Source organism: Camellia sinensis, chromosome 2 (assembly GCF_055761805.1).
Source record: "Camellia sinensis isolate YWXY chromosome 2, ASM5576180v1, whole genome shotgun sequence".
In the NCBI taxonomy this organism is placed as follows: domain Eukaryota; kingdom Viridiplantae; phylum Streptophyta; class Magnoliopsida; order Ericales; family Theaceae; genus Camellia; species Camellia sinensis.
Genome location: NC_138962.1, coordinates 117,709,581 through 117,724,592, shown reverse-complemented (window position 1 = coordinate 117,724,592; position 15,012 = coordinate 117,709,581). Strand labels below are relative to the sequence as shown.

Here is a 15,012-nt window from a genome sequence, read left to right as displayed (position 1 = left end):
AAAATTGTTATCACAAATATATAAAATGAATTTGATGCCTAAATTCGATGGGAAAAAAAATCAAAAATTAATTTTTAAAGAAAAAAATGTAAACGGCAAACCGCTCACAACCACCCGCACATTTGCAAACCCCATCTGCACAAACCGCAAACCGCACTGCGGGCGGTTGCAGGTTGACTTTTTCTAAACCGCATAAATGCGGGCGCGTTAAAACCGAACCGCAAACCGTACAAAACCGAACCGCAAACACCCCTAACATGTAGCATTCAATTTGATATTGATTGATTAAAATAATGGAACTCAGTAATTTTTTTTTAAAAAGTTTTTAGAAAAATAAATTGACAAATGTCAAATAATAAATAGTATAGAGCATTATATTAAAGAATAATGATTCATCGAAAATGATTGTATATATTTAAGGCACCTATTAATGATTCTTGAATAATTTTTAAATAAAATTTTTGAATTTATAGTATTACTGATAACGCACCTTCATGAGCTCTGCCAGAAAAAGTATGTAAAAATAATTTGGCTAAAATAAAAATTTTGCGGTTATTATGATGTGTCACATTATTAATCAAAACCCTTTTGAGAACATAAATTATTAAGGTTATAGATATTTTGTGCCTAATTCTCTTTGAGGACATTGTTTATGATTTGAATTTGAATTTGTAATTTTTTATATATCAATGTGAATAACTCTTACAATTTTACTGATATAAGCATAAATCCTACCTTTGAGCCACCTCGCCTTCAGCACTTTTTTGTATAATAAAATACTTAAATATTGTCATATAAAAATATTATAATAGATCATAATGAAACACAATTTGAAACTTAATTAAAGATCTAATGCACCACTTTAGAGATAACCAAAAACATATAGCAAAGACCTTTTTGATTAATAACCAAAATAATACACCATGAGTTATAATCAAATTATATTTTGTATATTATAGAATTTTTGGTTAATTTTTTTTTAGAAAAAAAATATTTTGATATAAGTGGAATTCATGATTTTTGATAAATTTGATTAACACAAATGAGGACTTAATTTCAGGTTAAGAGTACACTTTCTTTCTTTTTTTTGAACTTTGAAAGAAATTATTTTTATGAGTCTATTTTACATAGGATCACACATAGTGACAAAATTTTTTATCAGTCATTAGCAAATCTGTTTGTATTTAGCTTTCAATTGTTAAAATTTTCTACACATAAAGTATTAAGACTCAAAATCAATTTTCTATTTAAAAAATAAATTCCCATGCATCACACGGGTCACCTACTAGTATATATATATATATATATATAAAAGTAGTGTTTTTTCTTTTCTTATGTGGCACATTCTAAGAGCTTACTTTTTTTTCTAAAAAAGTTGCATTAGCTTATTTAAATATAAAGTTCTACACAAATCTAAACACAATTTAAATTATACTAATTTTACCTATTTTGTATGGACTCCATTTGATAAATAATTAATTTTCATATATTTCCATCATAAATTGAGATAATTCATAAACCTTCTTTTTTTTTTATTGTTTATTTTCCCGTGCATTATTCTATACCTAATACCAATTATATATTATGGATTTGTCGTTTAAATTTTATAGTGATTTTATATATGCAATTATACTTTATTCCTTACAATATTTTATATAATCACAACTCACAGGAGGAAAAACCTGCACAATAATGATGTTCTCGAAGAATCTCTAAAGTTTAGATTTACTGCTTGAGTTACTTTTTCAATTGTCGAACAGTAAGTTCTTTTATGTTTTGACATCATATTACAGGACGATTAATCACTTCACATATTGAGATGTATCTGTCATTTGAATATTTTCATTATTTTTTCTTTTTAGCTTCGTTTGTTTAGAAAGAAATGGATGATAGGAAGTAAAAATGGTAAAAAGTGAAGTGAAGTGAAATAAAGGGAAAAGAAATGAAAAAAAATTTTCTTGCATACATTTGAATAGATAGAAAATTTTGCGAAAAAATGATGGAAAAAATGTAATTACCGCATAACGGGGAGTTGTAGAGAGAAGTATGGACAAAGAGGGAAACAAAATAAGTATTATCAAGTTTTGTGAAAAAAAATAAATTTCCTTGTGTATTTTGCGAGAAATAGTAAGCCTAACTTATAAACTAATTTGAGTTGTATAAGAAATTTTAGTTTTCATTATTTTCTAAGATTCTCTATCAAAACAAACACATAACAAATTATTGTTTTTCTTTTTCTTTCACTTTTCAATATTCTCTGTCTAACCAGACTGAATAATTGGGTTTAGATATTATTATGTGATTCTTTCTTGGTTACTCATTGTTGAATTTCTTTTATATATAATGATAATCCAATTACAACATATTTATATTTAAATTTTTCAATAAATTTAATATAGTTTCTATTTGTGCATATTTTTATTTTTCCAAATGAATATATATAAAAAAAATTTAAATAGTTAGAATTACTTTTAATTTTATGTTACTAATTCTTCTTCTAATTTAATTATTATTTTTAAAATCAAAATTAGTATTTATTTTACTATTTTATAATTTAATATATATCATACAAAATTATTATACGATAATTACATTTTTATAATACGATATAATTAAAATTATCACAATACACAAATAATTTAACTAAAATTAATATATATAAGTAATTAAGTAACATTTTTATAGAACAATAACATCAATATTATCAAAATAAATAATTAAAATTATACTTTAATTTTAATTTTAAATTAAAATTAAAATTATTCTTTTATAACACACAATGTACCATCAACTTTTTTTCTTAAAAAAAATAACATGTGCATTGTACAGGTCAAGTACTAATTGGAATATAATAATATCTCATAGACTAATTGGGATACAAGTACTTGAAAAATAATTTTCTAATAAATTTTCCAAATAAATATAAGAATAAATTTGCCTAATAAAAAATGCAATTCATCATTGTTTCAAGAGTTTTGTGCTTGCAGTGATTGACAAATAAGTTTTAAAATTGAATTTATGGCGGCGTTTCTTTTTTTACTCTTATTTAAATTATTTAAATATATCATTTATAATATTTAATACGTCAATATATCATTTATAATAAATTAATTAAAGTTTAAACTTGACTTATTTAAAAGTCTAGTCTAAAAATTAATGTCACGTGTTAGATGTCAAGAAAATATAAATTTGTAATTTGAAAAACTAAATTTTAAAAGAATTTTAAATTGAAAATTATTAATTAAAAATTTAAAAGGAAACAAAAAATAATAAATAAGCAGTAAAGTGCGCACGTGTGGCAACAGGAGGTGCGAACGCCAACTTTCTAAGTTTTGAACATGACTCGTGCTGGCGCCTATGTATGTGTACCCGCGCGCACACACAGAGATACATACAGATTGCTTAAATCCCAGGTACCTCTCTCTCACTCTCACTCTCACTCTCACAACGGCAGAGCCCAGTAGAGTCGAACCGTTCGATTCTCTCTCGAATCCCCCTAGGGTTCCTCACACCTTCTCAGATACTCATCACCAATGGTATGTGAATTCTAGTTACTGATTCTCTTGCGTATCCATTTTATCTTTTATATATATATGTGTGTGTGTATGTATGTATGTGGTTTGGGTGAATATTTTTGGTTTAACTTGTTTGTGGAATAAGAAGCCTTGAGATATTATTTTAAAAATAATTTTATGCAGAGAGTTTAGAAAATTTATTAATTTGTTTGGTTTTATATTTTGAAAATAGTTTTGAATTATTTGATATTTTTTTTTGTAAATGAATAGATGCTTGTGAAAGAAAAAAGTGATTGAAATGGGAGATAAAAAGTGATTGAGACGTGTAGTATAGAGAAAAGTGTGTGCGAGAGAAAAAGCGATTGAGAAGGAGAGATGAGAGAGAAAAAGTGATTTATTGATGGGTAATATAGACAAAAGTGATTCAAATTTTTTTTTTTTTTAAAAACATTTTCAACCAAATATGTTTTTGTAATTTTTTTCTCAAAACATGTTTTGAGAGACAAACCAAATATGCCTATCGGAATGCATGGAATTAATTTATTGGGAACTATTAGAGTGAGATCATTCTGGTGTTAGATAATGTCTCAATGGGACCACATAATTAAATGTGGTGTTATCATTTATAAGAAGCCTACAATTTAAGTGATTCAATTTAGTTAATAGGCTTAAGGGTATATGTGTTATGGACCTAATGTGTAGATACTAGTTGTATAATTTCTATTTTTATGAGGGGCAGAAATAGAAGTTAAAACATATTGGTTAAAGTTGGTTTTCATTCCTTTTGAACTTCCACAACCTTTCAGTTTTGAAAACCAATAAATAGAAATTAAAACCAATAATGGTTAAAGTTGGTTTTCATTCCTTTTGAACTTCCACAACCTTTCAGTTTTGAAAACCAATTACAACTTTTAAAAGGTTATGGTCCCTATTCCTTCCCAAGTGGAAAAATAAGAACACTGCCATTTTTCTTTCTAAATCTTCTCAAGGAGAAACATAAGGCACCAAAAGGGAAAGGATTAGAAGGCAATAACATAATCAATAACAAAGAGTTCATTGATAATCACGCTTCCGTTTAACCGTTCATCAATGGATTCAGGTATGTCATTTTGTCTTGATTTCTTGATAATACACTTGGTAAATGATCCAAAGTGTAAGGTTTATGTTCTGAAATTTATGTTGATCCAAAGTGTAAGGTTTATGTTCTGAAATTTATGTTGACATCTGGAGCTTTTTCAAGGGTTTTCTTTTCAATTAGGTTGTTCCCCTCTCTATTGATGATACACTCATTCTTGGGCTGATATTATAAATTTATTTTATTTAATTGTTTGCTAAAAGGTTCTTTAGATTGTATATATGGATTTCAGGAAAAAATTGACTTGTTTTTCTTTTAGGTTGGGAACTAGGTGTAAGGGCTGGCTGAGGATTTGATGGTTAACACCAACTCAATGCTTCCTGAACGTGAACCTAGCGTGGAAGCCAGCAATTGGAGATCACAACTACCCCAAGCAGCTCGGCGGAGGGTTATTAGTAAGATGTAAGTAATTAGTAACATCTAAAGCTTGCGAAAATTGTCTAAAAATATGTTAGTTTATGTAAATGATGTAGGACAAGTGCGGTGAACAATCTCCTAGTAGTGAACCAAAACTAATATGATGTAAACAAATAGTAGGCTTATGGGCTGAGTTTAGTTGATTTTTGAGGCTGAACAGGTGGTAAAAATATAGCGTCTGTTACGGCTTATATGGATTAATTAAAGAGCAAGGGTTTGGGAATGCAAAAAAAGGATTCTGGGGCCTGTTTAGGGGCTGTTCTGGGCTGTGAACAGTACTCTTAAATTTTAGACTTGGTTTGTGATTTTTTGCAACCTAAAATTGATTGGTTGAGTTGAGAAATTATGATGCGTAATGGATGAATGCGGGTCTAGAGGCTACAAGTGCAGAAAAACTAAAAAGAAAGAGAAGAAAAAACGATCTAGGAATCATTCCTAAAACTAGGCATAACACTTAGATTCCCAGAGGCATCACACCTAACGTTGAAGTTGCATCACAAAACTTGCATGAAAGGTTCAAAATCTTTATCAAATTATCTACAACTCAACTCTCTTGAATTGGAAATGTCACATGATTTTATTTTATATAGAGTTCGGAAATCATTCACTTAATAGGATTTTAACTCCCTATTTGGAAACTAAGAGTTTTGACTTTTAAAACGTATCTAGATTTAAATAAGATTCATAAGTAAAACCCAATTATATATTATGGCCCCTATGATGATCCAAGGCTACCCCTCCAGTATATTCAGTAATCAAGCCAATTACCAAAATATCCGTTACTTACAAAACAAAGCACTGGAAAATATGTAAAAACATATCAGTTTGTTTATAAGCTAAATAACAATAAAATAAGACCTTGCTAAGACTAGAAACATGACTATGCATGGTTCATATAGCTCCTACCTTGAAAGCATGCCCACATCCGTTTTTTAGCTGCTTGCTTAAATTTACTTTCTGTTGTTCTTCTTGTGGACTATACATCATTATCTGAACCTTTGATTTAAAGTGTTAAAGTATAAGAATCCACAAGCTTTGCATTTGCATCCATGTCTGGGTATGAAAAACTTTAACTTGATACTCCTTTTCATTTGTCTAAGGTAGCATGAACAAAAAGGAATTTAGTTGGAATGACAAAATTAATTGGCGTAGAAAACACATTCTTGAGTTGAACCAAATCTTGCTGTTAGATCAGTGAGAATCAAGAGTTTGTCAAGGAAAAAACTAAAATGAGTAAACATTTGGGTCTTGGTGAAGTAAGCTACAAAGAAGAGACAAAAGGTTGCTCAATGGTACCTAACTGAAGATGGCACTGGTGAACCAAATGACAGTTAATCTCGATGTGCTTCATGCGCTCATCGTTCACAGAGTTATGACACTCTTATTATCACAATACATAGTAGGAGATGATTGGGAAACACCCAAATTATAATAGAGCTAATAAAGCCAAACAATTTCAACAATGGCATGAGCCATAGCACATACCCATCCTCAACAGTAGAATGAGCAATAACAGGTTGTTTCTTACTTTTCCAAGAGATAAGAAAATCACTAAGAAAATCACAAAAGCTGGTAGTGGACTTGTGATCAGTAGCCTTATCGACATCAACATGACGCCGTGGATAAGTCTTAAGATCAACCTTGTCCAAACGACCACCCATGTATGGCTCTCCATCAATGGTACTCTTAGGCTCCCTATCATGAGGAATCTCAAGCTCCCTTTCATCACAAATAATCTCTTTGAGTACAAAGGAAAAAAGATGACTCATGCCGATACGACATCTCTTCTTCGATACTCTTTCCCTAAAGAGACGACTGTGGGGAAGACTTAGATTCATGAAAGGTGACATCCATACTAACATATAACTTGTAGGTTTCAGGATCATAACATTTGTAGTCCTTTTGAGTAGCAGAGTAACCAATAAAGGCATATATCCTTAGGATCAAGCTTCCTATGAGTTGTGGATGCAAATGTACAAAACAAACACACCCAAAGACCTTTGGGAGAAGAGAAGAAGTGGGAGAAGTCACCAGAAGAAGTTAAGAGGAATTTGGAACTATAGGACACTAGAGGGCATACGATTGTTAAGATAAGCAATGGTAAGAATAGCATTACCCCGAATGGATTTAGGAACATTTATAGTAAACAAAAGAGAGCGAGCAACTTCAAGAAGATAGCCATTCTTGCGTACTGCAACTGTTTTCTAGTCACAGGAGTGCCAACACAACCAGTTTGATAAAGAATGTCATGTTTCTCAAGGTATGCCCAAAAAACTCTATTAATATATTCAATTCCATTATTACTGCGAAATTTTTTGATTTTAGCATCAAAGAGATTAGTCACCATCTTATAAAAGATTTGAAAGCAATAGAAAACCTCACTCTTAGGCCGAAGTAAATAAATCCAAGACACGGGAATAAGAATCAATAAATGTGATATCACCAATACCCAAAAAGAGAAACCATAGAGAAGGCCCCCACACATCAGTATGAATCGGGATAAAAGGAAAAAACACTTCTTTTGTTAATTGAAGGATATCAAGTACGTTTATGCTTAGAAAGTTCAAAAGCATCGCAAACAAAATTAATCCTAGGACAATTTCGAACAAATGAAGGAAAAAGATTTTCTAAAATGCCAAATGAAGAGTGACCCAAATGATGATGCCACTGATGGAGGAGGTTCAATGGGAAGCCAGTAGTAGTCTAAAGAGCCTAAGTAGAGGACAAAGGCAAGAAAGGAGAGACATCATCCAGAAAGTATAGTCCACTATGTGCTCTACCACTACCAATTGTTTTTCCGGTAGCCAGTTATTGAAAAACACAATGAATAGGAAAAAAAGTCACAGAGCAATTCAGAGAAGTAGTAAGGCTACAAACATAGAGCAAGTTAGTGGAAAAAACGGGAACATGAACAAGTGAAAGAGAAATCAATGAGGAGCAATGAACAAAACACTTTTTGGATATACAGGATAGAGATTCATCATCCACTCTAATGTTATCCCTCCTAGAACAAGGAGAAGAAGAATAGAAAAGACTAGAGGAACCTGTCATGTGGTTAGTGACATCACTGGAATCAATAATCTAAGAGGTCGACGAGGATGTACCAAGTGTGGTCAAGCCTAGACATCAAACACTTGAGTGTGTAGCTCTTGCTGATAAAGGGTACTGGTGTCACTAGAAGTATTGGCAGTGATCTCTGATACATGTGCTTGGGGATGAACCGCACCACCATGATCACGCCGCCGAGTAAGACAACCATTTAATTTCCAACAGTGCCTCCTATCGTTCTTTTCCACAATAATCACACTTTAGTAGATTCCGATCAACAAGGGTACCCTTACAGCCAAACCTAGACTGACTAGGTTTGTTGTCTCGTGAATTAGGAGTAACAACCAAAGCATACTAATCTTGACTAGATGTATTCACCATGGCACTATGCCGACTCTCCTCTTGTTGAACAAGAGCGTAAGCCTCTTGTAAAGTGGGAAAAGGAGAACTACCTAAGACTTTAACTCGAATATGATCAAACTCCAAATTAAGACCAACAGAAAGTCATAATCTCACTCCTCTACGAGTTTTTGAAACAAAGTGCATCCTTGGAACAGACATCCTGGAAAGCTCTGGTAATAATCAAGTTCCTGCTACAAGTCACTTAACTCAGCATAGTACTCTTCAAGAGATCGATCCTTCAGATCCAAGAACTAGATTTTCTTCCCTAACTCTTCAAGAGATCGATCCTTCTGTCCAAATCTTATAAGTAGTGTCCAATAATAGAATAGTCCGACTAATTGTAGGTTACATGGAGTTAATCAATTGTTAGTCAACCAAGTCATAACCAAAGCATTCTTAGAATGTCATTGAGTATGCAAGGGTTCATCTTCAGTAAGTTCCGTTAGTACATCGGTAATATAGCTAGTTTAATGATGCACAATGGTCGCCAGACTACAAGAGTGATGCCAAATCTAGTAGTTTTTACCATTAAGCTTAATTAATCGGGACTAATTTGAAGAGAGGGGCTACTATCTCCAAGAGTCACAACACAACTCAACTCACTCTCTTTGCTGCGCTTGGATGCCTGACTGCCTTCAACCATGTTATTAGAGAAATAGCACAAAAAACCACTAGAGAGATATCACATGCCAACAACTCCCGAACGCAGCAATACCAGGAGATATGAAACCAAAAACAAACTTGACAGTAGTAACTCACCTCTAGAAATTAGAGGCAGAGCAAGGCCACACATGAACTAACAATCAGGAAAGACAGAGAGGCAGATGAACCCAGCTAATCGGTACCCAATACAGGTAAAATCACTGGAAACCTTGAATTTTTTTTAAAAAAAAGACATCAAGGCCCTTTACTAATCCAGTCAGCACCCATGGCAGAGAGAACAAACAGAAAGTGTAGCCATAGCTGGCTTGATCAAGAATTTCTAGACCAATTTAGAAAAAAAGAAAAAAAGAAGGGAAAAGAGATCAGATAATGAGTAAAAGAATAACATAAATATATAGGTCAGATGCCCATCTCCAATCGATCATGGTAGAAATATTTATTGTTATTGTTATTTTTATTATTTTATACATATATATTTTTTACTACTGCAATAGAAAAAAACGAAAAAAGAGAAGAATGCGAATGAAAAAGAAAAAGCGAAGAAAGATCTTCAAGTAAGAAGATGAAGCTCCAACACCATGTTAAGTTTACAGAACAGAGGAGAGAGAGAGAAGGTTACACAATATATGGATAGCAAAAAGAGACTACCCAAAATCAGGGTTCTCCTCTTAGACTGATATATTTATATTAGTAGACACAAATTACATAAGTACTGTAAATACCCTTGGACTCAAATAACCATAATACGAAACACTAGGGTTATTCAAAGATCTGATTCACTTGAAAAAATTGACCAGCCCAAACTGACTTGACTAGAAATGGACTTTTTCATGAAATCTGACGCTCGAATGCGGTTCCAAAGCATTAGATTCTTTTGGGAAGCGGTCTGTAGAGGTTCTTTTAAAAAAAATTTGGTAGAAACCGAACAGACTGATGTATAAATAAATACACTAACAAATAAGATGTGCCTTTACATTATTAGTTGTACAAATTGCACAACAATTACTCCTGCCATTATTCAGTTGTAGTACCTAGATTATAATTATCAATACCACGCTTTCTCTCTACCTGGGGAAACGTTGCCTCTTCAATTCAGTCTTATCAAAGACCCTCTTTCTCTCTGTTATCACCATATTATCTCTCTTATTACTTACCCAAGAAATATTCTCTCGTATCACAACTCTCTCTTCTCATCTCAAACTTTGAATAGAGGGGTACAACTCAATGTTTGCCAGCTCTTGTCGGATTACACTACGTCTGCTGTTTTGTCTTCTTATGATGACTTGGTTCAACTTGCAGTTTGCTATATTTTTTGGGTTGGACTGTATTTTTTTTTAATTTTATTTTATTACAGTTCCCTCTGTTGCATCCTTTTACCTTCTTCAATCTTTACCCCCATGATCTTCCTTTTTCGGGTTGCAGTATATATATCTCTTTCTTAGTTGTGGAAAATTTTGAATTTTTCTTTTTCTGTTTGTTTCGGCCGACACCAACCGATGTCGACTGTGAAACTGAATGGTGTCTACGGGCAGTTTCGTTCCATTGATCGGTCAACATTGGTTGCAAAGATGTTGGATCTGATTCTGTTCGAATGGCGAATCAAGGTCAAAACGACCCCATCCGACCCATGCACAACTCTACCTAACACAGACCAATAACATGTGTGAGGAGATTGCTTCATACCATAAAGAGCATGGCACGTACGACAAACATAACCATTTGAATGAGAGCCCCGAAGGAGGACAAATATAAACTTCTTCGTTGAGATAGCCATTAAGAATGGCATTCTTGACATCTAACTAAATAAGTAGCATGGACTATAACAATAACAATCAAGTATGCATAATGGTCATCTCAATTACAAGAGCAAATGTCTCCTTGTAATCAAATCCCAAACTCCCAAGAGAAACCCTTTACAACTAATCTAGTCTTATAACACTTGACAGAACCATCAAAGTGGGTTTTAAATTTGTAAACCACTTACACCCAATAAGATTCTTACCTCTAGGCAATGAAACCGACTCCTAAGTATGACTTTTTTCAAGAGCAGTCAATTCATCTTGCATTTCATGAACTAAATTGGGATCAATACATGCTTCTTTGTAAGACTCCGGCTGGAAATAATCATATATAGAAGAAATAAAGGCACAATAAGAAGTAGAAAAGCTAGTGTTAAAGAAACTATGTTTTCTTGGGGAGGTGATTCTGTATAGGATACTGCTATTTAGTATGATCAGTGTGCATAGAATCATAAAGAGGAGCATTCAGTTGTGAGATACATATTGAGGTGGTGGAACCTTTCTGCAAGAATAGACCAGTGGAAAATAAGTGGTACTTGAAGAACTAGACTTGGGAGATGCCCCAAAGCCTCCTATTCTCTAGAGTTCAATTAAAAACAATTAAATCCACCACCAGTCAATCACTTAGCACATCATAATAAACTTAAAGATGACAACTAAATCAAAATCATATAATTTGAATGGTTACATTACTGGTGTTCATATAGGTAGTTGTGAGTTGTATTTTTAAAGGCTACATGTGATGATTTTTTTGTTTTTGTGTTTTAGGTAGGCTTCTTATCCTTCATTTGTAACTTTTTATCTTTTCGTGCTCAGCTAGAATCTTGCTTCTTTGACAAAAAATGGGAGTCTTATGTGGTATAATTTATTTTTTTGTTTTTTTTATGTCATACTAACCCATCCCCTTTAAATTCCACAAATTACTTTAAATATGTTTTTAATGCCACATAACCATTGATTTATTACATGTGTAGAACGGACATGGTAATCCAATATTTACCAGCTTTTGTGCCAAAAAAAGTACCTAATGTTGAGACTGTTGTTTTAAATTTTGAGGGGAAGATATTCACCGTTGCCTCAAGCCAGGTATATTCATATGATTATATGTGTTTTTTTATGTATTCAGTATCTACTTTTCCCTTGTTTCTTTGTTGATGTTATACTTTGATGATTGAAAATTTGAGGAAGAGAGGTAAAGTCATGATGGAATGATGTCGGTTGTGTAAGAATGCAGGGGAATGCATGAATCTGCTTTTCTTGTGTCTAATAGCCAAGGATTTGGTTAGCTTGGAAATAGAAATGTTTTGAAAACATTTTGAATGAGTTTCCAAAACATAAGAGAACTGATAAGAGAATTTGGGATTGTATGAAAATGTTTGTAAAAAACTAGAGTTATATAATTGTTAATGCATTCCCAATAATTGAATATGTTGAGCTTTATGAATATTAGGACCTTATTAACAAAAAGTTTGAAGATTCAGATAGGGAAGGGGCTCAGTATAGTAAGAAAAACATAATAAAATAAAATAAAATAAGAAGATAAATAATTTTCTTCTTTCATCTTTTTCTCTCTATTTGTCTTCTTCTTCTTTCTAATTTATCAAATTCTCTAATAAATTTAATATTTTGATTTGTTCTTAAGTATTTTCTTTTCACAAAAAGAGACAAATAAAAATAACCAATTCTTTCATCTTTTTATCTCTATTTGTCCTCTTCTCCTTTCTAATTTATCAAATTCTCTAATAAATTTAATATTGTCCTCAAATATTTTCTTTTGACGAAAAGAGAGAAATACAACTAACCATTGTTGGATATTCCTATTAGGTGCTGCTGATACAACTCATTGTTTCATTATCTTCACCAAAACACTGTTTTGGTGGAAACATTAGAATTTTAGTATTCCACTAATGCTTTGTTTCGGTTTCCTAGGAAATGGAAACATTTTGGCCATTTCTATGGAAAGGAAACAGAATTTTATTCCTTGCTAGTTACAAGAGAGGTTTGGGTTATGGTGTTGCCCTCTTTTCTCTTTGTTCTTTCTTTTCTCCTCAAGATTGGCTCTAATTAATCAAGGTTAGCCTCTAATCTTGATTAACTTACTTAATCTTGCTCAAGCCTAATTAATCCTACTTGATTACCATCAATTTTGATTGAGTTTTGGTACATACATTACATAGGAATACTCACCACATTAGACAAAATTTATTAAGCACCTTGATTAGGGATTTGAGCACCTCATGACATCCCAAATTCAGGTGTGTGTAGTTGAGTGAAAGGAATTAATTAACAGACTTTCCCTTGTTTGTTAGGGAGGACGAGAGAAAGGATGAGAAGTAGGGTGGGGAAGCTTTCTACTTGGGCCCACTATTTTTGTACATGCCCAAATATGAGCAGAAGCAGTGAAGGAAATAGTGTAGTGAATTTACAATTTTTTCCCCATCAAAACTTTACATCTATTTATAACACCCCCTCTTATTAGAACATCTTTATTTTATATCTGGTACCTTCTTCTCTACCTTTGTCTCCTTTTCATCCTTCCACTCTTCTTGTTATTATTGTTGTTATGTTTTTAGGGTTAATTACACCTTACCCCTGTGAAATTGACCCTGAAAACACATTATCCTCTCTTAGTTTAGAAATGTATACATAACCCCTTGTTGTCTGGGGTGAAGTGAAAAGTCTAACTCTATTAACAATTTTTCTGAAAATTCGATTGTTGCCCTTACTTTTTTCTCTAATTTTCTTCTCTATGCCATCATAATTTGAGAACTGAACTCTATCTGGTTTTTTTTTTTTTTTTTTTCCATTTTATTTCCTTGTTTTTCTTCTTTTCTTCTTCACGCCCACCCAACCATCCTCACATTCTCTCTCCCCTTTACTAGACCCAAACAGTAGCTTGGCATCTTACTTCCTCAAGCACTCCTCATCCCTCATCTATACATATTGTATATATATAAGCAACATATTAATTTTTATTAGAGGATCATTTCCAAAGCAGCACCTCTGGATTGGCTCCACCAAAACACTATTCCCAGCCAGGTTCTCTCTCTCTCTCTCTCTCTCTCTCTCTCGCTCTCTCTCTCCCTCCCCGTCCTTACATTCACACATGCTGGCTACAATCACCATAGCAAGGAGAAAAGTGTGAGATTATTTTTAATAATTATGTAGTAAATTGGGAGGAGTTAAATGAGCTGGTGAAGGTGAGAGTAGCAGGGTGGATAAAATGCTGAAGTTGATTGTCATTGCTTCTCTCTGAATGATTTTATTAACATTGAGGCAGTGAAGAGTTTAAAATTAACAAAAAGGTGTTTCATTAATTTATATTGTTACCTTGGTAATTTGATGTAAGTATGGCAACATTTGTGACATGAGGATGCTTCAGCTGGGGTGTGCTGAGGTGGAGTTCTTTTTATAATTTTAGTTAGTGTAGAAAGCTATGGAATTAGGGTTAGAGATAGAGAAGGTGAGACAGAGAGGAGAGAATTATACGAATAGGTATTTGGGTTTTTTTTCGTTACCTTGTACCTCATCTATATTTATATTAGAATAGAATATATGACAAGGACAATAGTACCCTCACTAATAACAATTAATAAAAATAAAATAAAATAGCATCTATTCTAACACTCCTCCCTCAAGTTGGAGCATATAGATCAAACATGCCCAGCTTGGTAGGTAGCCGCTGAAAAGATGGCCAAGGTAAAGGTTTGGTGAGAATGTCACCCAACTGATCATCAAATTGAACATATGGAGTCACAAGTTGCTTATGCAGTAACAAATCCCGAATAAAGTGGTAGTTAACTTCAATATGCTTTGTGTGCTCATGGAACACTGGATTATTCGCAAGCAAGATTGCCACTTGATTAACACAACACACGGCCATAGGAGAGGGAACAAAGATATCAAAATCGTGGAGGGAGCGAAACCATAAATCTCAGAGCAATATGAGCCATAGCTCGATATTCAGTATCAGCACTTGAACACACATGTTCTGTACTGCGCCAAGTAACAAATTTATGGCAAACAAACATAC

At 32.8% G+C, this 15,012-nt stretch overlaps 1 protein-coding gene across 1 annotated transcript in view; it reads left to right on the top strand.

Moving 5' to 3' along the window:
* Window positions 1-3,389: 3,389 nt before the first annotated feature.
* LOC114263499 (mediator of RNA polymerase II transcription subunit 15a) overlaps window positions 3,390-15,012 on the top strand; it is a 45,058-nt gene continuing 33,435 nt past the window's right edge. Inside the window, exons 1-3 of the mRNA XM_028204035.2 lie at window positions 3,390-3,536; window positions 4,910-5,052; window positions 11,954-12,065. Coding sequence (XP_028059836.2) covers window positions 4,946-5,052; window positions 11,954-12,065 — 219 coding nt within the window. The 5' untranslated portion in view covers window positions 3,390-3,536; window positions 4,910-4,945. The remainder of the gene's footprint in view (window positions 3,537-4,909; window positions 5,053-11,953; window positions 12,066-15,012) is intronic.